Source organism: Sturnira hondurensis, unplaced genomic scaffold (genome assembly GCF_014824575.4).
Source record: "Sturnira hondurensis isolate 20B ecotype Veracruz unplaced genomic scaffold, ASM1482457v3 Scaffold0002840, whole genome shotgun sequence".
In the NCBI taxonomy this organism is placed as follows: Eukaryota; Metazoa; Chordata; class Mammalia; order Chiroptera; family Phyllostomidae; genus Sturnira; species Sturnira hondurensis.
This window is the reverse complement of record NW_028075471.1, coordinates 29,215,700-29,241,459: the sequence shown is the minus strand read 5'-3', so window position 1 is coordinate 29,241,459 and position 25,760 is coordinate 29,215,700. Positions and strand designations below refer to the sequence as shown.

Here is a 25,760-nt window from a genome sequence, read left to right as displayed (position 1 = left end):
TAAGTGAGGCTTTTGAACCTCCTTCAGGTACTCTCTGCCTTAGGATCATTTACTTGAATTGAATTTCAAACTGATCTGGTGATATGATTCCTGATAAGAAATCTGACTGATTGCAGACTGGTACAACCACTATGGAAAACAGTATGGAATTTTGTAAGAAAACTAAAAATGAACATGCCTTTTGACCCAGCAATTCCACTATTAGGAGTATATCCTAAGAACCCTGAAACACCAATCCAAAAGAACCTATGCACCCCAATGTTCATAGCAGCACAATTTACAATAGCCAAGAGTTGGAAGCAATCTAGATGCCCATCGGTCAATGACTGGATCAAAAAATTATGGTACATTTACACAATGGAATTCTATGCTGCAGAAAGGAAGAAGGAGCTCCTACCCTTTGCAACAGCATGGGTGGAACTGGAAAGCATTATGCTGAGTGAAATAAGCCAGGCGGTGAAAGACAAATACCATATGATCTCACCTTTAACAGGAATCTAAACAACAAAACAAACAAGCAAGCAAAATATGACCAAAGATACTGAAATACAGAACAGGCTGACAGGGACCAGAGGGGAGAGGGGAGAGAATCACAGGGGAAAAGGGGAAGGATTCACATGAACAAGTATAAAGGACACATGGACAATAACTAAGGTGGGGGGTGGAAATGGGAGAGAGGTGGGGAGCACTGGGGGGGGGCAGGGCTGGGAATATAAGACAGAAAACTGTACTTGAACAAGAATTAAATTAAAAAAAAGAAATCTGACTGAGTCTCTTTTCTTCCTCCAGCCTGCCACGGCCCCAGTCAGGCTCTCCCTGCCTTCTTCCCTCTGGACCAGAGGCACTACCCTCCCGGTGGGCTCCCTTTCTTTTATTTATTCAACAGTTCTTTACTGAGCACTGCCAGGCTTGCCCCATATGGCGGAGACACAGGCATCAACTCTAACTTCACGAAGCTTTGAGTGAGAAGATTCGGTAAATTTGAAGAGATATATGATGGAAATCATCTCATCTGAAGAAGAGAGGGATAAAATATTGGGGGGAAATGTGAGAGCTTCAGGGACTTGTGGGAAATTTCAAAAAGTCTACCACGAAAATAGCTGGAGTCTAGGAAGGAGAAGAGAAAAAAAAAATGCCTAAACTTCCCAGACTCAGTAAAAGCCAAATATTTATAGATTCAGAGAAAGTACATTAAAAATAATACACCTATGCACAAAATAGCCTAAGTGCTGAAACAAACACCTGGAACAGATAAAATCATCCAAGGTAAGAACAGAGGAGAGGCTGAAGACTAAGCCCCAGGACCCTCTAAAATGAAGAGGTCAAGTAAAGGATGAAGAGTAAAGGAAACTGAGAAAAAATGTCCAGTGAGATATCACAAAACCAGGAGAATGTGGTGGTCACACCAGCCAAGAGAAAAGGTGATTTAGGAAGGAAATGGTTATGCTGCATGGGGTAGGGTCGACCAAGTGAGATTCAGGCAAAGAAGTTACAGTCGGATCTGGCAACTCGGGAAGCAGTCCCAGGGGTGGGGAAATAAGTTCAACAGAAAGAGCATGAGGAAAGAAAGGAAGGCTATGAAGAGACACAAGGACTTCCATCCTGCACTCTGATGACAGAGCTTCTTCGAACACTGCAAAACTCCTTCTGCCTTGCTCCTAAGAAAAGCCATTCCGTGGACTCTCTGCAATGTCAATACAGAGACGTAAGGTCTTCATAAAAGAGTTCACGGCAGTTAAGGGTCTTGGCTGTTGCTTCCCAAAATGCCAATCAAGAAGGACCACTAAAACATCGAGGGAAGAGTAATCCAATGGAGACACCACGTTACCAGAATTCCTCTCATGCAGGTCCTGCCAGGAGGTCGGAAAGAACACTTTGGGAAACCTCCTGGGGCAGCGATGGTGAGAAGGGAGGCCTCTGAAGAGCCATTCTGAAGGGAGAACCGATGGCCCTCTGCAATCAGCCCCGCTAACTTCCCCCTAATTCATTCCTCCTTTTCTTTTCTTCCTTAGGGCCTAGAAATGCCTAGGACACAGTAAATACCCAATAAATCGTTGTTGAAAGAATTAACTTGCCCAAAATGGCTTGGACTCTAGCTGATTTTAAAAACAAATGCATATTTATCTACAAAGAGAGAGGCGTGAAAGCAAGCATCTAGCAATAACAGCAATGTCCAAGTTGCTGGGGAAAAATCAGTCGGTGTTGAGGTAGCGTTAGCTCAGATCTTTGCTCCCAGGACAAATCTATTCTGCATCGTGAACAGAAGTGTCTGGGCCTAACAGAATCTAAACATGTCTGCTTCCTTTTCCAAAACAGTGTCCTCATGTGAAAAGACATGCCGAGTTCACTTATTTAATTGGAGGTAGTTTGGCGTTGTTGATTTAGCAGTTCATAATAGAATAGAAGGAAGTAATTACACCCAAAAGACTCTTTTAAAACCTAGAATTTATAAAGCATTGTATTTTCTTCATGAGTGCACCCTTACTCACAGAGTCATGTATTCATTCATTCATTCATTTTATTTCTATATATAATAATCCAGGATGGGGCATACTGTATCACAGTGCTTTAACAAAGTAATAGTCTGGTTCAAGAAAGACCCTGTAAGCTACTATATACAGTATACATTGTGGAGGTAAGTTTGCTTCCAAAAACCAGCTTTCATGCTGCAAGCAGAGCTGCACAGCAACCAACCACAGCAATCTAAAAATAGACCAAGGTCCACCTCCAAGCCCAGCAGTTTCCATCCTCACTCTCCGTTAGGAAAAGCGTCGGCATCACCTGGCTCGTCAAGGACGGTGCAGTTGCGGCACCCTTTGAGCCCACGCTCCACTTTCTGAACAGCACAATCAAATTAATCCTTGTCATATGCTTTGCGTGGGTGTCACCATTATTAAAAAGTAATGTGAAGACCGCTTGGAAAAGAGCTGATCAGCAATCATAGTTAAAGAAAGATCCTAAAATTGAACGATGAACCAGGTGAGGGGTGGACTCACTGCCAGAGGACTAACGCCTCTGTCCCCCGGGGAAGATGCAGAAGGGGAGGCCACCAAGGCTATTCACTGTCAGATTAAATCATGAAAACAGCCAAAAATCATTTTCCACTTCCGTATGTTGTCTGATTCACTTGATCTATTATCCAAGGTTGGTCTACGTCAGTTGAAAGAGTGCTTCCTTTCTGGATACGATATTGACAGAGAACACGTGAGGGAAAAGAAACTGTCTCTCCATTTGACTCACCACCTCCTACTCCCACCCTCCACTTTCTCTGACATCTTCCCAGCACGTGCGTGGAAATGGTCCTTATAGTAAATAAGAGGTTTGCATCAATCCATGTGTTTACATCTCTAGTTGAAGAAGAAAATCCTATTATAACTCATATACCTTTATATAATTTAGCATACTTTTAATGTCAAGATCTCAAGCTCTTCCATGATTACTTAATAATGGAGTCCATTTATTTTGTATTTCACAATTTCCTATGAGAGTTTAGTGTGGCCATCTGCTAAATATCTCTGGCAAATGGAAAGATAAAGTGAAAAACAAAGAATGGCAGCCAGGGATGCTATGAATAGCACTGAATTTTGAACCCAGAGTTCTGGATTCAAATCCTAGTTTTATAATCTTTTGAAACACATGCTGTATGTTCAGTGATACAACCAAATTCTTATTTTATTCAAAAGCACAACCTCCAATTAATGCACTCCATTATATAGTACTAATCTAGTCTCTTTTCTTGCCTGAAAATGAGATTGATAGGATAACTCACAGGTCTGCTGTGAAGATTAAATGGAATAATACATGTGAAAAGGATATTGCAACGTAAGGTACGATGATTAATAATATCAGCAGATAATTCAATCAACACACGAGCCAAATTCCTTAGTTGAACCAATGCTCTCCCAGGAAAGCTTCACCGGGGATGCTGACAAGCTGTCATTTTTCACTATTTCAATTGAATAAGCTCTCCTTTCCCTGACACCCTTTGATAAAGGCATTAACAACCGGGAGACGCAGACACTAGGCAGACCAAGAGAAGAGAGAAAAACGTCAGAGACTGTCGTTTCTGGAATACCCAGGAGTTGAGGTTTATGGGCATAAGTGAGTAGGCACAAAATAAATTAAATACTAATTAATTAAAACTCATGTTGCAAATGTAGGCACATGGAGAATCATTAATCCTAGTTTATGTGCAGCTCAACTGACAAATAACTTCTGGAAAGAATTTCTAAATGTTGACCCATAAATCATTTTTATTTGCTACTTTTCAACCAATCAAATTATTAAATCCATACATGGAAATTCATTTTCCTGAGTCCCTTGCTTCCTCAGAATTTTAAAACTGGGAGGGTCTGGGCGGTAATCAGTGACAGCAGTGCCCAGCAGAACATCCCGCGGTGACAGAATTGTTCCATGACGTGTGTGGTCCAGTGTGGTCCCTACCAGTCACATGTGGCCACGGAACACTCAGAATATGCCCAGAGCAATGAGAAGCTGAATTTGTGATTTTATTTTATTTTGATTAATTTTGGTGCAAATAATCACCCTAAGCTACAACCCCAGGGTTGGTTTGCCAGAAGTCATTCGGGTGCGCTTCACAGAGAGACTCCTGTGTTCTGCTGGGAATCCAAGAAGAGAAAATAATCCTTCTTTAGACTTGCTTCAGAGAGATTCCTTCAAACTCTGAGGCTCTACAATATTAAAGAATGAACCAAATGACCAATTTAAAGGAGAGGAAGAAGTATCTATGCTTTAACCATCAGGCCAAAGACCAGCCTCATGAATTATCTCAGTAACTTTATATAGTGCATCGGCAAAAGTTTTAACATATTCTGATGTTTCTCCCATTCCACAGAACCCAGATATTTCTCCAGGTAAAAGTGTGGCCATTGCACCAGGGAGGCTGGACCCCAGCCTTTGCCTCAGGATTAGACCGTGATTGGTCTAATCCAATTATAGTGGTCCAGGAGTGGACCCTGATTGGTCTAGATCAATCACAGCAACCCATGATTTAGACACAAATCCATGGTGTAATTCCAGTCAATGAGGTATGAAGTGTAGTCAACTAGGGAAGGAAGACTTAGGGTGAGGCTGCTTTTAAACATGTTTTCTCATTCTCAAGATCTCATCTGCTTCTGGAGCTTGTCATCCTATAAACTTGATGTCTGGAGCTCCAGCAGCCATACTACGACTGTGAGGAACACTACTCTGAGGACTAGCCTGTCCTGCTGAGGAAGACAGAGCAGAAAGATGGAAAGAATCTAGGCTTTTGATGACAATATTGAGCCTCTGAACCAAACAATCCCAGAGTCATCCTACTCCTGCTTTTCCATTTATGTAAACTAACATAAATATTCTTTTGATTTTTGCGGGGGCAGGGGGGGGCGGCACTTCAGATTGCATTTCCTGTTCCTTGCACCAAAAGCATTCTGATGCAACACTCAAGTACCAAGTAGGCACTTACCAGGCATTATCTTATTCAATCCTTATAACAACCATCCAAATAAAGTTTCATCAACTATATCTTGCAGCTGAGAAATCTGAGACTCAAGAAAGATGGACCTGCAAAGGTCATTTGACTATAAATGGCTGGGTCAAGATTGAAACTCAGGTGTGCCTCATGCCAAAACCCACCTACTTCTCATCCAGCTCCTGCCTCTCAGAGCAGATGACCCAATGAGCATGGGAATTGCCAGACAGGCCCTCCTGTGTCCTGATTCTGCACTCAGCTGCTTTCCCCTCTACATCATCCACAGATCCTCACGTGTACCTAAATTGATCTGCCTAAGTGATCTGCCTTAAGTGACCTTAAGTGCCCCACTATATTATAAATGGAAAACAATCAGAGTCGTGATTCATTTCTACTTCAATTTCAAAAGCATTCCCTTTGAGCTTTTCCCAAGAGCTGAGACTGCAGGCTCTGACGCCAGAGCCTCCACACCGTCCCCATCAGACACTGTGCAGGCTCCTCCCCGGAATGCCTGGTGCTCTTAGCTGGCTAGGTAGGGAGCAACTGTGGCTGTTCTGGCAGCAAAATTCACCCTTCTGCCCTCTTTCCTCACCAACCAACAGAGCCCCTTGGCACGCCAGCCTGCCACAAATGCTGGGAGTAACTGGGAAAAGCCTCCGAGCCTCACTACCCTTCCCCTGAGTGACGGTATGCATTTGTGAATAATGGAGGCAGTGAGGGACTCAGGCAGCGGTAGGCTATTCGCCAACTCCCCAGTGAGCTGCTTTACAGATGATTATATGCTAATAGGTTCATTTGCTCACTTTGTTTTGATTCCTCAGAATGGACTCTTTCTCCTACCGGTGGAATAAAAATTTCCAAGGCTTTTCATTTAGTTGTCAGGGAGATAGCTTTGGAGGCCATGATTTATGCCTGTCATCGAGGCTCAAATCCGTTTAGAGACTTCAAAAGCATTTAAGTGGGGAAGCATTAAAGAATAGAATGTTTTAAATAACATTAAATAGAGAGTGTACCTTCCAGGAAGTGGAGCTTAATCCCATCCCCCTTGAGTGTGGGCTGGACTTAGCGTCTGTTATCCAATGAATTAAGAGATTGGAGAGGAGAAAACAGTAACTCTACAGTGGAGAAATCAGGTAAACACTGTCTTAACCACGTGATCAGGTTTAGCATAGTGAGTGGTACCATGGGGATATGTACCCCTGCTGTAATGTGATGAGAAAAGAGCTTCATCTCAGTAGTCTTCCTCCCAAAAACCTGTAACCCCAGACTAATCATAAGAAAAACATCAAAAAAAAACAATTTGAGAGACATTGCACACACCTGACCAGCACCACTCACAACTCTCAAGGTCATGCAAAACAAAGTCTGAGAAAGCATTACAGACCATGGGAGACTTAATGAGACCACAAAGACCACATGCATTGTGGTGTCCTGGACGGGACCCAGGGACAGAAAACAGACACCAGTGGAAAAAGGGGCAAAATCCTAATGAAGTTTGTAGTTCAGTTAATAGCATGATCCCAAGGTCTAATGTACCCAGTTTCTTCATTCTGACAAATGTATGATGTTAATATCATGGCAAACCAGGTGAGTGGTATACGGAGATGATCTATATCATTTTTGCCACTTTTCTGTAAATCTAAAATTATTCACAAACAAAAAGTTTATTTAACATCTTTCTTCCACCTCCAAAAACAAATAGAAAGAAGTGGGATAACTGCCCTCTTTTCTACCTTCCCTAAAACATACACACACCCATCCTCAGGCCTTTGCAACTGGGGTTTGAGAGAATAATAAGTAGGTTAAGAGAAGGCACAGGGAATAGCAAAAATTAGATGATAAGGTCGGAAACATGTAGAGAGAAAAAAAGGCGGATGCAGCAAAGGAGGAGGAAGGGGAGCAATGGGCAGAGGTAGGGAGGTGACGGCAATCAAGGTCTTGTCCCTGCTGAGGAGCAAGGAAACAAAATTAAAGTTGCAAAAGATAGTGTGAGCAAGGCTGCCCATGCACAGGTCCTGGGGAGCATCAATTTCACTGCTGCTGATGCAGATAGGGGAGGTACTTTGTTCAGAAATGCCCAAGGGTGCAGAAATGACGAGACAGACTTCTCCAGTACCCAGAGGGAAGGGACCAGCCAGAGGCTCACCAATCCCCTTCCCTCTGCCAGGGCCCACATGAGAACTGAACTTCCCAGCTATCCTTGTTTTCAGGCTTGTGCCATATAACTAAGTTCTGACCGGTGGTGTGTAGGTAGAAAAAACAGGTACCACCTCCCAGTCCAGCCTCTCCAACACCTCACATCACCCACCATCCTTTCCCTTTCTCTCCTGTTCACAAGACCAGCAGTGGGAAGGCAAGGCCTCTGAACAATAAAGCCACACCATGGAAGATGCCCAGATTCTGGAGTCTCTGCTTAGAGGCTTCCAGACAGAAGAGATGCTCCAGCTGCAAAGGATGGCAGCCAAATGAGAAAAAAAGTTTTGCCATGGTCAATCATTGAGCTTTGAGGCTTGCCTGTTAGAGCAGCTAGCCTATTCTAATACAGGCTATATAAAAAGAACTAGTGAGCAAAACATTCTAGAGCAGTTCCGAGTGTGGAAAGCAGAGGAGGTGGCATCAGTGTGCGACCTTAAGGGATAAAGCTTCAGGTCTGGTTGAGTTAAGGACTGACTATTCCAGGTGGTGAGACTTACATAAGAGAGCCACCAAAACAGCGTGGTCATCAGCAAGGAATGGCATATGGTTCAGCCTAGCTGAAACACTACAGGGAAGAATGGGAACACTAGGGAATGAGGCTGTGGAAGAAAGCTCAGGCCACAGCATAGCAAGTCCTAAGGGATGCTTCACAGCAATATCTTATGAAGTTTATAATCAAGGCTGTGACCAGAGCAGATCTCCTGCATCACTCTGACCCAACATCCAGGCTGAAGCCCGTGTGTGAGAGGAGGCAGGCAGCGAGCTCTGTGAGAGGACCACTGCAGGAGTGCAGTGGGGACAGCCTGTACTAGGGACTGGCGACAAGGAGAGTCCTGAGAGACGTTGCTGGAGTTGACATCCCATCAACTGGCAGGAGTTTCTCAGCAGTGCAGGACCCAGCGTCCCTGACCATAACTTGATGTGACCAAGCATTGCCTCAGCCTCTCTTCCGGCCAGTCCCACGTGCTGTGCTAAACTCTTCCCCTCTGGGGGTCACCATATATCCCAGCTGTCAAGCACAGACAATTCCCAGAGAAAGGGATTTACTAGGTTTCCTGTTTATCCAACAAGTTGTTCCCATCTCCCTCTACCCCCAGCTCAAGTCCAAGACTCCCACTGTAAAGGACTAAGTGTCCTTTCTCTCCTTCCTTCTTTATGTCTTCCTTTCATTATTTCTCTGTGTCTGCTAAATGCCAGTCAACAAATATTTACTGCCACCTCATAGCAGCTGTGCAAATGGTTAGGGATATAAACTTCAATAAGAAAGAGTGTGGAGTTAAGGATCTCATGAGTAAGGTGTCAGAAATCCCAACATCCACATAGCTGACAGTAAGACAAAGTACAGTGACTGGTGTGACCCTGGGCTACAGGGACACAGAGGCGAGACTCAGTCCGCCTGGGTCAGATGGAGAGGCAGGGGGCAGTCTAACCTGGGCCTGGGAGACACATAGGGTTGAGAGATGGGGGAGCCATTCCAGGCTGGGAGCAAGAACACATCGGGACAAAGAGCTTACCAAGGTTTAGAATGCTAGAGAGTCCAGTATCCTGGTCAGGACACCTCCAACCGGAGGTGACAGAAACTGACTTCAACAGGAAAGACTGATGCATAGGCAGACAGTATATCCGCCCATAAAACCAAGTTTTATCTAACCTCGAGTGCACCAGGGACTCCCAGGACGCCACCATAACATTGTAGCCACCTGTCCCTCAGCCCTCCCTTCTTCCTCAGTTCATACTCACCTGGGCTCCTCCCCCCACTCAGGGGCGACCTGGACCCTGGCAGGCCCAGACATACACCCTTACCAGCTTGGCACCACTTTCCACTAATTCCTGCAAAAGCATAGGTCGGTTCTTATTGGCCCAGCTAGAGGCACCCACCCTTCTCCACCCAATCGCATGGTTGAAGGAATCTTGTACTTCCACAGGCCAGGCACAGTGCAAGGCACAGCACGGGAGGTTGGAGGTGGGGTCAGCCCCGCCCAAACCATTGATGTCATTACAACTCCTGCAGCTGGGGAACAGCCCCAGGGAGGGAGGAGTGTGTGTGTTAGAGGGCTGGGGGGGGGGCGGTGCAGGGCAGAGATGGCAGGTGGAAGGGAAGGATTAAGATGAAATAAGGACCATACCAGGGATCCCTTTTAGGATGTGCAAAGGAACATGGACTTTATTCTTCAGGCTACGGGTTCTCAACTACTTCCTCCCACAACATGACCAATGAATGACACCGTGTGCGGGCACATCCGGGCGTTATTCACAGCATTATTCACAATTTTTTCACACGTTAGCTCTAATTCCACCCTTCTTCTCCCACGCTAGACAGCAATGATACAGTGAACCTTACTCTAATTGGTTTCTAAAGAGTAAAACAAAAAAGAGAATAAATTATTCACAGGCTTCTGCTCTCTAATTACCAGTAGTAGCAAATTACTTTGATTCAACAGCTTCTCCCACCACCTCAGCAGAGCAGATGTTGTAGGCAAGGGGGAGACGCTGGAGGTTTTAAAATGCAGAATGGACGGGGGAGGGGAGTCTGAAGTCAGAGGGGCCAGTTGGGAGGCTATTAAGGTAGAAAGGTGAGAGGTGCCAAGGACTTGAGCCAAACGAGGTAGAGGAGCTAATTGCAGAGATATTGTGTAGGGTGTAACTGCTTATTGACTGGAGAACAGCAGAACAATGTTTGTGCTCTCGCTGATGATTCCCAAGCCATCCCTTTTCACCCCTCCCCCATTATTAACTCTTCCCCTTGCCGGGCAGCGGCAACGCAAGCACTGGAAAAAAGCAAATGGCCCTGGCTGGCATAGCTCAGTGGATTGAGCGCGGGCCTGCAAACCAGACGATCACGGTTCAATTCCTAGTCAGGGCACATGCCTGGGTTGCAGGCCGGTTCCTTGCAGGCTAACTACCAGCAGGGGACGCACAAAAGGCAATCATACATTGATGTTTCTCTCCCTCTCTCCTTCTCATCTAAAGATAAATAAATAAATAAAATCTTTTTTAAAAAAAGCAAATGACCGCAGCCTGGTGTGGGGATCCGGGCCTCAGTAACTCCCCACTCTCAGGTTCAAAGGAACGAACAGCTTCCTGACTGCTTATTATTTGTATTTTTAAATATAATCAAATAATAATGTACAACAATGATTTTGGTGGGTTTTCTGTGATTTTCACACTTACGTGAGCACTGTTAATAATGCCTATAGTTGTCATACTTAATTGTTGTAAAATTACTATGACTAGTAACTGTTCAAAACAATGCCTCATGTGTTATAGTAGTTCACCATTTATTTTATTTTCACAACAATTCTGAAACATTGTCCTGTCTCACAAACGATCAAACTGAGGGACTCGCCCAAAAGCGTAGCAATGAGGTTGGTGGCAGAGGTCGGGTGGGAACTCCAGATTTGCAACATCTAGGACCTTAATTTTTCCACTTCATTTTGGTGCTCATGCAGTAAAAAATAACAAAAAAGACTGTGTTCCCAATCTGAGAACTGCATCATCCTCTAGCTTTTAGATTTTCAGCTACTTGCATTTCCCCAAGGGGAAAATTTAAACAGGGAGGAAGGAGAAAGGGTGGGCAGTTCAGGGGAGGTAGGAAAAACTCCCAAAGCAATTCAGCTCCTTATATCAGGGTCTTCTCAATGAGGTTGCTATTAGCATTGGGGCAGAACAACTTCTCCTTGTATTTGAGGGTCTTTTGTATTTTAGGATGTTAAAATCTTCCCCCAGCCCCACCTCGGGCATTGGGACAACCAAAATTCCCACCTGTGTTTTCTATCGCCCCCTAGGGGCCTGGGGGCATACTGCAGTACACCGGGGCAGAGTTGGGGCAGGAGAGGACTTTGAATCCCTGAGACTTCAGCTAAGGCAGAGCTAAAGCGGATGGCATTTTTTATTTTTGTTTTTATTTTTATTTTTTCAAGATTTTATTTATTTTTAGAGAGAGGGGAGGAGGGGAGAAAGGGAAAGAAACACTGATGTGTGAGAGAAACATTGATCTGTTGCTGCCTCTCCCGCACCCCTCAACGTGGCACCTGACTGGCAACCCACACATGTGCCCTGACTGGGGATTGAACTGGCAACCTTTCAGTTTGCAGGCCAGTACTCAACCCCCTGAGCCACACCAGCCAGGGCTGATGGCATTTCTCAAAAATTTTAAGCCACTATACTTCCTAATAACAGGCCCCAAACTTTCTGACTCTTCGGAACTTGCTCTGCCCTAGCAGTACCTAATCATAAAAGTAACCACCTGCCTTGCCTTCAAGGCTCAGCCAAACGACACTGTTCTTGCTGAACCCCAAACCCCAAATTCCTAGGGCATTGCACCCCACTGTGGTGTGCACAAAGAATGCTGAGTCTAGCTGGGCAAGGATCCTCCCGGAGGTCCTACACCAATAGGTAATGTGAAAATCAAAATTATGTAGATTCTATGTACCGGTCAGGGGATGGGCAGAGGCAAAACATCTAAGACCAAAGAGAGTGCAGCTAACACCTGTTGGATCAGAACACGTCGAGTGAAGCAGGGCTGGACAGTGGCTAAGGAAGGACGGCAAAGGCGTCACTGGTTGGAAGATCTCTAATCCCAGACCACACTGCTCACCTGGGGGCTTCCCCCAACTCCGCCTGGGACCTGAGGTTCCACCCCAAGTGAGTGTCCCACACCCACAAAAGTCTGTTTATGCAGAGACGTCCACCCCAGCGCTGCTTATGTCACTTCTGCCAAAACACGGGAAACATCTCAGCTTGCAAACATCAACAAAGGCTTGACTGCGTCAGGGATACAACAGCTAAGTGACATTCAAAATGTTCGATACTCACGAAAATTCAAATGTGGGGGAATGTTAAAACGTTAAATTTTAGAACATGATACTGTGTGATTAAAGAGAAGTTCAATCTATTCATAGAGGACATCACTAGAATTTTAATACCAGGGGAAGAAAGAACTGCAGGTGGCCCTCTCCCCAGTTCCCTTTTCTGCGTGCATGTGCCCCTTCTACAACAGAAACCTCTTTGTAAAAACTCCCTTTAAACAAACACACACACAGACACAGCTCATGTCCCCCGAGCCACCCCCTACAATGGAGAACGAAGCCCAAGGAGGGCAAAAGTTTCTCTTTCTGTCTAGAAAGTGGGCTTCCACTTGCAACCAAGGAGATAACCCTTATCCCTGAGTTGCTGTCTAAACTACTGGGTGGGACACGAATTGTCCTCACCCTCTGGAAGGATGTGACAACTGCTCGATGACAGTCACCTAGATGGCCAAGGTCACACAGCTCTGAAGAACTGAGTCCACGTGAAAGATACAGCTGGACAGCCAGAGCGTACTGCTCACACCCCCCAGGACTCGGGCGGGCTCCCCGCAGAGCCTCACCCATGGCGCCGCCAGGGCGGGTTGCCTCCACACGGAATGGACAAACAGCTGAATAGACAAACAAGCCACGGGACAGCCACAAGACAGAACACCACTCAATGATGAAAAGAAATACTCTACTGACACACGCCACGACACGGATGACCCTTAAAATAATTGTACTAAGTATGGTGCTGGGTTTTTTAAAGGATGTGTACAGTATGATTCCACATATAAATATCTAGAAAATTGCAAGCTAATCTATATAATCTATAGTGACAGAGTGCAGATCAGTGGTCGCCGGCGGGGAAGGACTAGAAGGAAGAATCACAAAAGGGCACAAGGGAATTTTGAGAGTGGTGGGTATGGTCAGCACTGTGATCACAGTGATGGTTTCGCAGGTGTCCATTCAAATGGACGCCTGACATTTGTATTTGAATATGTGCACTCTCTTCTAGGTCCATTATATCTTAGTAAAGCTGTTTGTAAAAATGCTCTTCTCTGTTTATTCCTCTAATAGCATGTATTTTAGTTATATTCACTAGTATATAAAGTAACTAATACTTTAATAAGTAAAACAAATGCTACTGCACCTTACAGTACTCATGGATTTCCTTTCACATTCCCTCCAAGTTCTCCCATGCAAGAACCTTCATGAAATCTTTCTCGGACACAGGTTTTCCCCTCTCCTTCACCCCTGCCTCCTTGCCCCAGGAACGGTGTACGCCTCCGTTCTCCGTGCTCCTGCTTCCAGACAGGGATTCCAGGAAGTAAAAAGCACACAGGCTTTGGAGCCAAGAGGATGCAAAGTTACTCTTGCTTCTGCTGTTTGTCAGTTGCGGGCCCTTGGGCAAGTCACTTAATATTTATGAAACTTCCTTTGCAAATATGTGACAGAAGGATGATAGTGACACCTACCAGAAGCAGAACAAAAAGGGACTAGATCAGTCCCATGAGGAGTTTATCAGCAAAGGACACAGAAACCATCAGCATAGGCAACCTTGAAAATGTAGTAAGAGTCCATTCAAAGCTGTGAGAAACAAGCATCACAACCCCAGTCTAAGGGGCTCCACGTGGACTGGAATTGCTGGGAGGGGCCCCATGGAAAGAGGCTACCCCAGGCTCTGCTTGCAATGTGGTTTGTGGAGAGTAAATATGTCTGGTGGACAGTAAATATGAGCCGGTATATCCTCTTCTAGTTATCCACCCCATAAGATGCAGCTTGAAATATGGCGACATCTAGGCACCTGAAGATTTTTATCATCACATCCTTTTAAGGAGTGAAAAGAGCCTTGGTGCGGTAGCTGTGTCGGTTAGAGCATCTTCCTGATACACTAAGGTTCCAGGTTCGATTCCCAGTCAAGGCACATACAAGAAGCAACCAATGAACCTATCAATAAGTGGAACAACAAACTGATGTTTCTCTTTCTCTCCTTCTCTTTCTATCTCTATCTCTGCCTCCCCCTTCCTCTCTCTCTCTCTAAAATCAATAAATGAAAAGAAATTTTAATTAGGTAAGAAGGAGTAAAAAGCCAGGAACAACCTAAATGTCCAACACACATTTACACACACACACACAAGCAAACACACATTATGTGGCAACATAAAAAATGCTTAAGATAAAATGTTCAATAAAAAAAGGATACAAAATTGTATCTGTACCATAATTACAACTATAAATATAAGGCACAGATACAAAGACTTCTTCTGGAAGGATGACCAAATGATAGTATAGATTATATTCAGGATTTTTTAAATTTTATCATTTATCAAGTTTCCTGCAAGGTAATATATTATTTTTAGGACAAAATTTCATTTTGGGAAAGAGGGCCAGTGAGTAAGAAACCAAGGCAATGTGTCAAAGTCAGGGTGTCCAGAGGTGGTGACACCATGTCAGCCACCGACACAGTAAGTGAAAACAGCCAGTGCCTCGCAGGCTTCTGAGAACTTCCACCTAGCACGTCCCCAGTGGAAACACGCAATTCATTTCCATTCTGTTGAATTGGCTCTTGGAGAAAGACAGCATAAGGGACATTTGGTGACACTTCAGTTATCGTAAATGGCATGGACATATGGAATCCCATGGGGTGGGAAAGCGTATTCTGTGATCACTGCAAAACTGTAAACGCCTGGTCCAGGTAAGTGCTGGGAGGGAGCAAAGAACAAAGTCTGCATCGGGTCATGTGGTCAAGACAGGCCGCTAATGGCCATTAGGGAAAAGGCCCCTGGGGCAGCAGCAGGCGCCTCGGAGGGAACGGGCACGCAGATGTGGGAGGGTGGAGGGAAGGAAGGGGGCACAGAGGGGAGGCTGCAGTGCGAGCAGAGCCCCAGTCCTCAGGGCAGCCTGGATGAAGAGCCCCTGGAACAGAAGGGAGACAGTGAATCCAAAGAGAATAGAGACCACTAAGTGTCATAAAACACAAGGCTTTCAGCTGAGAGAAGATGAAATGACAGTGTGGAGGGAATTCACTCATATCGCTGGTGATGCCACTGGCGTTGTTCAATGTGTTGGAAAGAGAAATAATTTTAGAACTCGTTGATCTCTCTCTCTCTCTCTCTCTCTCTCTCTCTCTCTCTCTCTCTCTAGCTCTACCTCAGTTAGACATAATCAAGGATAAAATAACCAGCCGAGCATGGGAGAAACAGATAATTTGCTAAATACAAGTCAGTCTCCTTCCCACACCTTTTTCTAATTCTACATCTGGGCCATTTGGGGGGAATGGAAATGAAGAACAGACCCAAGGTTTGGATCCACAGTTCAAGTCTGCCATTTGATTGGCATCTCTCTGTTCCCGACTCTGAAGAGTGCCTGCGTCCCACAACCCTGGGACAGTCCACAATGCCCCGCCTCCAAGGACCACAGCACCCTCGCCTTTTCCAAACTGGGGGCCAGAGTGTCTCTGCAGCGTCACCCTGCAGTCACCCCCTCAGACCTCACTCCCTCCCCAGGCAAACTCACCTCCGGGGCCTGCAGGGGACTCATCCTAGCGAACTTACTCCTGCTGCATTCAACAGTAACCAATAAGTGGGGGACAGCTTGGTGACAGGTCAGGGGCTGTCTCTTCAATAACCTTAGCTACTACTGCATTTAGGAGTTTGGGGGGCGGTTTTAATGGCCTCTCTATGTGGGAAAACATAGTTTTCACAAGCCTTTTCCCCAAAGTGCCCTTGCCCTTCCCTGGGCCCCACAGGTGTCCGCAGCCTGGGCTGTTTCCCAGCCCCATCAGTCCCTCTCTGCAAGGCCCAGGAAACCTGTATTTTGATGCTCTGTGTGCTGGGGGCCGAGGCACGGAAATGTAAGTCCTAACCCTGTAACTGACAGGAAAATATAGGCAGTTTCCTTTCCACTCCCCCAGAGATTCCCAAGAGCTCCAAAGACCGCAGCCTGTGGAACAACACCAAAGCGCCTTCCCATGGTAAACAAGGTCCCAGCAGAGTTGGTCCTGACCTCACTTTTCCAGCACCGCCTCCTTCCACTCATCCTAGATGCAAACCCAGCAGTGCCTTCAACATGCATCCTGACTTCCTGCCCCCAACCCCAGCCCACACTCCATGATGCGGGGTGGTCTGCTGCGTAGTTACACCACATGGCATGCAGTGTATCCCCCTGGATCTCCATGAGGCCCCCGGGTCAGGGGTGAGGGGTTGGGGGGGTGGGGACATGAGCTGGTCCAGTTCACTACATGTGGCTCCAGCACCAGGCACAGGATGTGGCTGCTGAACATGCACTTGAGTAGGGTAGGGAGAAGGATCTGATAGTTAAAAGATTCTAATAAGAAGGAAACCACTCCCTTCCTGCTAGCAAGGGCGGAACCCCTGCCCTAAGGCTGTAAATGGGAACAAAAATTTGTACAGAGTAAGACACGGGGTCACAGTACCATGGGATTAACAACGGACCAGGACCCCCATCCCATCTCAGAGGACAGGGGCCAATCCCCAATCAAGCGAGGTCCCGACTTGCATTATCACAGGGCACAGTCTTAAAGGGTTTTACTTCATTTTTAGTGAGGGTACCTTAATTTTACTGCAAAAAACACAAATGCAGTATAGTCATTCATCACCAAACACTTGAGAGGGATAACATATGGTGCTTTTGAGCTATTTCCCAGTGTAGGCCAATCTGTCTCTCTGCCTCCCCCACCATCATGCCTGAGCCCAAGGCCTGGTCCTGGGGAGAAGGAGGCGATAATGCAGGAGAGGTGGAAAGAGAGGGCCAGCTTTTCTGGCTTGGGGGATTCCACTGAGAAGGGAAACTGGGGCAAAGGAGGGGCAGGGGTGAGACCTGTGTGTCCTCTCTCTGTAGAGGGACATCTGCCCACACACCAGTCTACATCCCAGCAAACTCAGTGGCCAGCAGCTTTAGGCAGAGGGAAGCCAGGTTTTATCTTCCTCAGGTTGGTGTTCAGCTTCTGTGTGGTTTGGATGGGCCTCAGACGTTCCCACAAGCTCCTGAGGCCGGACCTCAGAAATGCCCCCAGACTGTGGTTTGGAAGGTGGCCGTGAGGTTGACAAGGAGACCAAGTAGCCAAGGGCGAAAGGCTGGACCACTTGACCCAGAACTCTGAGAATCACAAAGGACCTCAGTGAGACCCAAAGTACTACGGAAGGGTAGGCAGCTTTTCCTTGGAAACCTCAGGGACTTGCTGTGCACTTCCGGTCTCTGCCTGGCCTGGGGACAAATTCCTATGGCTAATCAGGAAGGGGATGGGGGATCCGCATTTGGCTCTGGCAGGGAGATTCAGATGGAGGCTCCCAGCCCTCTGCCCCACCCCCACCCTCACCCCCACCCCCAGGCAGTGCTGAAGCTCTGGCTCCTTTCTGGGGAGTGAATCTGCTAATCTCTGTTAAATACGCTGCTACAGTCACTCTGAGGGGTGTGTGCTGAGGGATGTGTGCTGAGGGGTGGAAGGCACCGCAGACCAGCCCCACTCCTGTGCGTGCAAACCTGGCTGCAGGTATAAAACAGACAGTCAGAGGAGCTGGCCCAGGGTATCTATGTCACAGCACGGAGCTGGCAGTGGGGGGCCAGCTAGGGATCACAGCCCCGTGAGAAAGCAGATGCAAGAAACTTACCAGGGGCGACAACATGTGTGAGAGAGAATGGAGGCGGCACTAGGGAGGCCAGGAGAGCTGGGTTGCAGGTCTGACTCCCAGTGAAGGAGAAAAAGACAGGAAGTTGGGGACGAGGGCCCCCGACCACAGTGCCACTCTAAAGAAAGCTCAGCAAGGCCATCGGGGAGTCCCTGAGCCAATGTCATACCCCAGGAGACCCATGTCTCCCGGGGACAGCTAGCCTTGGCATCCCTAACACTCTCGGATGAGAAACACAGCACTGGCCACCACAGGGACAAATTTCCTTGCACCGGAGCTGGGGCCATGAGTCAAAGACAGTCCCTGCGGGCGCAGGTGGGAAAGGTGCATCCACAGGACCACCGCAGAAACAAAACCCCTCTTTTCCAAAATTCCATGGAATGAATGAGGAATGGTGTCTGCGTGATATATGCTTTGTCAACTCCCAGCAGCGAAAAATCCATCCATGAAAATGGACTTATGAAGAGAAACCTAAATGCCTCCCTTATGGGAAGCCAACACTACAACAGAAACTTTTCGGAACTTATTCTTCCATATTTCCCTTAGCAAATCTGAGGAAGATTCAACTGATGTGGATGAGCGAAGACCAGAGTGGAGAAATGTCAACTGCAGGGGGCAGCACTGAGTCAGGAAGGCAGGTGTCCCCAAAGTTCCCAGGGGGTGACCGACATACAGTGATAGAGGCAGACGTGTGACCAGACTTCCCATGAGCTAATTGGGAATTTTAACCTATGACTCATCCCGGGGCGGGGTCGAAGCTGCAGGAGACACCGCCCCACGCCAGGCCATATCATCAGCCAGATTGCACATTTCCTGAAAGTAATCAAGTCAGAAACCGGCTTCTTGGCAGCAGCCCCTGCTGGAAAAGTGACTGCCAGAGCCAAAATGAGGATGAGTTCAATGATTTAATTCTGCGTGGAAAACACAATCCATTAAAGGATCTGACAAGGCCTTAATCTCATCCGCAGCCGAGGGTGTTGGCTCAGTGCAGCTCTGCTCTCTGCAACATATTCTTAGCAAGCTATGTATAGAACCAGGCCCGCTTTTGCCAAAGCCCAAATAAGTCCATTCGGCGTGGGCAGAGAAGCTCACCGAGCCCCCGGTGATTCTCTATGGAGTGAGCATGCTCCTCTTCCAAATGCAAAAGTGTCAAAACCTGGCAACTCAACCTACGTTGGGAGTCACACAATTCAAGGGAAGTAACCAAGATGGCTGATGCCCTGATGGCTTCAGAATTTCCGCCACTGTCCAAGGAGGTCAGGCCAGAGGCCAGCCTTGCTCACAAAGCCCCCGCAGGGCTCATATGAGCAGCCTGGGGCTCACTGCACAACCCAGGCACAGGAGAAGGGGTGGGGGGCGGGTGATCAGGTGTCAAGGCATGGAGGATCACTTCACTCCTAAATACGGTTTTGAAAACTGGGGGAGAAGAATTAGGGGCCGTCACATCCATCAGCCCCCCTAATCCTGGCAACAGTCCCCAAGGCCTATGTTGCTATTTCACCGGCTTTCTTTGTAAAGGGAAGAAACTGAGACTCAAAACCAGGGCTCGAATCACACAGTTTAGAGGAGTGTTTGCAAATTCACACCTGTGGTATTCAAAGCCCACGCCTCTCCTCTCGGAGGGTGGTTTCCGGACCGTCATATCACGTGGGGGCTTGTTACGAATGTGGAGTCGCAGACTGCCAGCCAGACCTAGTGAATCTGGGTCCGTGTTGAGTAGGAGCCTCCAAGGAATCCGTTAGACATGAAGTTCGAGGAGCACACTGCCTCAAAGGGGTCCTATCCAAAAGGGGTGGGTGCACTAAACACGTAAGTGTAGACTAGAAAAGGGATTTAGTGCAACAGACCCTGGTCGGTCTCATAGGAGAAGCATCAGACTGCACATATCCAAGCTGCACAGCCAAACTGGTAGCACCAATCACGCTATCTCATCTCACTAACAACAAACCCAGAAGCACGGAGGCCAAGGCAAACATGGTGGAGAAGCCACAGCTTTGCAGCCAGGTGGACTAGGTTCAAGTCTCCACCTCTGCCACCTGCTGAGTGACTTTGAGTAAGTTGCTTGATCTCTCTGAGCCTCGGTTTCCTAACCTGTACAAGTGGGATAACATTACTCTGCCAGGGTTTGGGGAGACTGAATAAGCAAAGGCAGGTGGAGTTCCTGGGCACAGTAGATGCTCAGTGAACAACTGCTGTCCTTCACATTCAGTGCACTCTGGCCCAGGTCTCACCTTTGCAAAGATGCACTCTGGAGGCGGTCAGCAGCCAGCTCTTTCTGTTCTCTCAGGTCCTCTAGTGGCCGGTACTGAGATTCCCATCACAGATCAGATTGGCTGGGCTTGTCTGTCTCCCTTAAACTCCAGGTTTAGTTCACGTCCATCTTTCTTAAGAAAAACCTGAGCCAAGCAGCAGGTTCAAAGGGACAGGTCGGGAGGAACCAGGCAGCTGGGGCGCGGGTTCCAGGAGTGCCTGCTCTCCAGACACGGAAGCCCTTTTATTTAGTCACTGCTCCCACTTTCTCCTCCAAGGCTCAGGTTTGGAAAGCAGATTTCCAAATCTGCTCGGGTTCACGCCAGAGGCTCAGTGAGCTTTCAGAGCCCACAGGGCCTGCACCCGGAGCCACAACACCCAAGTCTGACCCTACGTCCTCTGCGGCCCGTGGTCAAAGGCAGGCAAGGCTTGAGTGAGTGCTGAGCAGGAATAGGAAATTAGCTCTCAGTGTGGAACACTGAGCCTGCCTCTTTCACGTATATAATAATCTGCTTTAAATTCTCCCACAACCCTGAGAGGTGGGCATCTTTATCCCTGTTTCACAGATGAAAGAACTGAGGTGGAGTTAGATGCCATATTTTGCCATGTTTAATGCACACTTTGTTGCCCAAATTTTTGAGAGGAAAATAAGGATGCACGCTATACATGGGTATAATGATTACCTACCATGGGTAGAATAATGGATAGAATAATCCTGTGTATAAAGTGCACAAATGTGGTGCACAGTATACATAGCAAAGTATGGGTAAGTGACCTGCTCAAATTAACACAGCAAAATATTTTAGCTCGAAAGGATGTTAAATATCACCTAGTCCAGTGGTTCTCCAGGTGTGGTCCTGGACCAGCAGCATCAGCACCGCTTGAAGCTTCTTCAAAAGGCACATTAATTGGGCACCCCCCAAAAGGCACATCCTAGGACACCCCCCACCGAGACCGGGAAGGGAGCCCAACAGTGTGACAGCCCTCCAGGCAAATGGGATGCTCACAAGTCTGAGAACCACTGTCCTGGTTCAACACTCACACGTGACAGTTAAGGAAACAGAGATTCGAAGAGAGGAAGCTATCTGCCCCTGGTAACAGAGCTAACCGTCAATCCAGGACAGACAATTTTGGCCTCTCAGTCTCCTACCTGCATAGCTCACTACATCCCTTTCACGGGGAGTAAAGGCAAACGTGCACAGCACAGCAGAGTACACACCTGCCATACTTTCCAGCGATACTCGCTGGCTGGGATCCGAAACAGGACAGAGAAGACCCTTCCCTTCACACACTGGTGTCTTTCTCCCAAGAGTCCTCTGAACTGTCTGCTTCCCAACTCAGCACACCTGCCTCAGCCCTGCTGCCTAGCAAAGAGGCCTGGAGGGACAGTGTCAGGGACCGGGTTAGGCCTGGGAGGGCACTGGCACACCCCTCAGCTATCAACTTACAAGCTTTGGCAGGAAAAAGATAGTGCCTCTCATCTCCCCAAATCCTCATTTCTAAGCCTGTATGTTGGGTTCTCACTTCTGCTCCACCCCCTGGCATTCCACATTATAGCTAACTGACCTAGACACACAGTGCCGGCCACCAACGGCAGTCTGCTTGGAAGAGGACTTCTCTTGAAGCTGCATTTGCATCGAAAGCAGTGTTTTGGGTGAGTTGATAGACGACATGTTCGTTAGGGGTGGGATTCCAGGGGCTGATACAGATTGAGGAGCTCAAGTCTACACAAGCCACCCCTTGCTTCTGCCACTGCTGGCTACCAACTCCCCACCATCCTTATTAACTTGTGTTTGAATTCAATCTAAACTATAGGCTGCACTTTTTAGGGCCAGTTTCTTCATCTCTAAAACAGACATGCCTGGCAATATAAGAACACGGAACAAGGTTATTGTTGTTACAACAGGGAACCTGGGGGAGACTGAAACATACAAACTTTTAAAATCTTTTGAAAAACACCTACCTTTTGTAAATGTATCAATATAAACACAGCACACATTTGGGGATAGAGAACAGAATTTACCTTTAGGGAAGACTGTCCCTTTGACTGTGAAAGAACTATATGAATGAAGGTATTATGCAAATAGAAAACACAAGTACATGCTTGGTCCTGGAGGTGGAGTGCCTATCATCGTCTCCACATACTTGCAATCAGATAGAAGCAATTTCTGGGAAAAGTGAAATGAAATGTCTAACACCTTCCCTGTGAGGATCAATGTTGTTAGAATGTGTCTGGGAGGGGGCGGGGCCCTCCGAGGCCAGGTGTCGGGAAAGAACAACAGGACCCCACAGGAGGAGACATCACAGGAAGCAGGAGGTGTGGCATGGTGATGTCATCTTATAACTTCACCGAGGCCACAAAGCCCACCTTCCACATAAGACCCCTCCACCCTGGCAGGGGCAGGAGCAGGGGGCAGAGCAGGGTAAGGGCTGACTCTTAACCCACTGTTGGGAAGCCTAGGGGGTCCTTGGGAACAGTTAAGAAGAAGAACCCCAAGAAAAAACGGGACTTCCTGATATTTTGGCACACTGGAGTTTACTGTCGTTGCAACTTGGATCTTATTTAATAATAAAAGCTGATGACCCTCTTTTGTGGCCCCCAGTTCCCAATAAGAAGGAAAAAAGGGAGTAGCCAGTGCCATCACACATCTCCTGTTGCTCAGTGGCAACGACCCTACATAGGGGCAAGGGGACAGACAGTGACAACCCATGAGAGCCTTGTGCTCCTCCTCAGCAAACCGGACTCTCCAACGCTGAGAAAGGCAGATGCTGACAATCACATGCCCAGGTCTCTTAACAGTATGTGGGAGTGCATATAAACGTGTTTTTTTAAAGATTTTATTCATTTATTTCTAGAGAGAGAGGAAAGAAGGGAGAAAGAGAGAGAGAGAAACATCAGTGTGTGGTTGCCTCTCATGCACCCCCTACCCAGGCATGTGCCCTGACTGGGAATCAAACCTGCGACCCTTTGGTTGGCAGGCTGACGCTCAATCCACTGAGCCACACCAGCCGGAGCTATTAATGTGTTTTACACACACACGCACCGCTCTTCCTGGATTTCCCAGAGTCACTCACGCGGGGAGTCATCAACTCTCAGGTTTCTTCACTCGTTCAGTGAAGTGAGGAGAGAACACCCAAGTGATCCCTTCCTATCAACGTTATTTAAAACCCAGCTGAAGCTCACTCCTCCCCTTCGCCCTCCAGCGGCAAACAGACACCCAGCAGCACGACCACAGGGTAACCTGATTCTGCTCTACCTTACTTCTTGAGAAGTCAACTTTTCCCACACTTTAGTGCTTTACTTATAGTAATTTACATACGACAAATCTTGCCACTGAGGTGACTCCCACAGTTAGGGACAACTGCATTCAAGGACATTCACTCTCCAACATTGCCTTTGAAATCAGCTCTTTTCTTTGGAAGAAAGACCGTTCCCAAGTAGCACACTCTGTCTTAAGGACTCATAGATGAGTAACCGATGCACGGGCTTCTAGCTTCAGGTGCCGAAGGGCTGGCATATTTATACAGGTTGTGTTTGTCCTACCGCCCAAGGAACCAGATGTAAGTCCTGACCTTAATACTTACGACGGAATTTACCATAGTTCTGAAACTAAGGCACTGACACAGCATACAGCTAGAAGATTAAATGAAGTTCATGGTCATCGATCCTTTTTGCCTATTAAAGAGCACTGAGGAAATGCAAAGAGAAGGGATTATGGTCATGGGTTTGGGCTAGTGGACAGGATGTTCTTTTCATGAAAGCAACTCTTTAGCTGTGTCTTGAAGAAGAAAATGAACCTGGTGTGAGGTGGAAAGAGTAGCAGCAAGAAGCCTGTATGCAAAGGGATCGACTCCACCAGAGACAAGAGCCAAGAAGAGACAGGGACCCAGACCGCCATTGACCCTCCCCTCCGCTGCGGTCACTTGCAGAGAATCGCAGGTTCATGGACTGCACTCCCCTCTACTCGAGTGGGTTTTATTTTGTTTGTGACCTCACAACGTAGTAACCAAACCCAAACTAGGAATAATAAAAGCATTTGCCTTGCAATTCCTGTTCCGCCACTGCATCAGCCACATTGTATAAAGAAACCCAAACCTCCATTCATCACCCCTTTCGGAACCCATCTATAATTCAGCCTCCGCTAAGAACCTTCACACAATGAAACGGCTTTTACTGAGCGATTATACACATCACTTGGACACAAAGGAGCACATTTTTCAAACCTATTTCATGGACTCCAAGGGTTGTCTGCATTGCTTATGAGGGGAGAAAAACGAGCTTTCTATGTTGTGCTAGCCACGTGCAGAGTGTGAACGCATTCCCTAATGGAAAGAAAAACGAAAGAAGTCAGGGTAACAGGGAGCGAGGAGGGGAGGAAGGCAGGCGGGCAAAACCATTGACTCTGACTTCTCGTATGGTACTACTGTGTATTTCAAACGTGATTTTGAGAGACCCGTTTGGAAAAAAGGAGTCACTTGTAACTCCTCCTGCACACCCAGATTGGTTTTCATTTAATGCAGTAAGAAGGTAAGGGCCAGAGTCACGATGAAAGAAAACACAAGAGGCCTTTGCAGGGAGATGCAAACCAAACAAAGAACAAACGGCCACTTGGCAACCAAGGGAAGATCCGCGATTCCGTTCGGGAGGCAGCAGTTCTCACATCCCTTATGACTTAGTAACCTTCCCTCCCACCCCCAGAAGACCACAAGCACAGTGCTGGATTCATTGCTACCACGTGCTTTTTCTTATCTCCCCATGCCAACCTCCTTTGAAGCAAAAGGCTCTTTAATCCAATTCAAATGGCCAACATCAGTAAATCCTTTGCCTCAGCATTTAAATGCCAATGCCAATTAAATACCAACAGCAACTTAACTCCTGATAGAATCCTCTCTCCATTCAGGAAATCCAGCCTTAAGTCCAGCTAGCATTAATTCCAACACTCCTTCATCAACTCTAATTTTACTCCGTGCCAAGAAATGAGGTCACTTGCTGGCCACGCTGACGACGCATCCAACTGGAAAGTAACTCCACAAGCAAATAAGAAGGGGCAGACAGAGCTACACGCTGCCAAACCTGAAGGATGTCTTCACAAAGGCTTCTGGGCTGTCAAGCTGGGGCAATTCCTCCGCTAGGATTTCTTCCGGTGGTCGGGGGTCATGGACAATCGTTGGCCGCGGCTTCTCCTTGACACGGCCTGTGAGCCCATCGATCAGGGAATTCCACACACAGTTCTGCGACTTTGACCCTGAAGTGTGAGGGAAGGAAAGGGGTGCCAGTGAATTACCAACCGATGCCAAGCCCTTCTCTGCCCGACTTAGGATTTTCAAAAGCGGAGCAAAGAAATATATGTATTTCTCATGACTACCACCAACCTCGGAGGGCTCCGAAGGATACTGGTCAAGCAA

The 25,760-nt window shown here is 47.2% G+C and overlaps 1 protein-coding gene across 5 annotated transcripts in view; it reads right to left on the bottom strand.

The window, feature by feature from the left end:
- Positions 1-25,760, bottom strand: part of PDE1C (phosphodiesterase 1C) — a 424,272-nt gene that overhangs the window by 273,465 nt on the left and 125,047 nt on the right. For all 5 annotated transcript variants that reach the window (XM_037041188.1, XM_037041178.1, XM_037041181.1 and 2 more), the window contains one exon: positions 25,429-25,600. In XM_037041188.1, the coding sequence (XP_036897083.1) occupies positions 25,429-25,600 (172 nt within the window). The remainder of the gene's footprint in view (positions 1-25,428; positions 25,601-25,760) is intronic.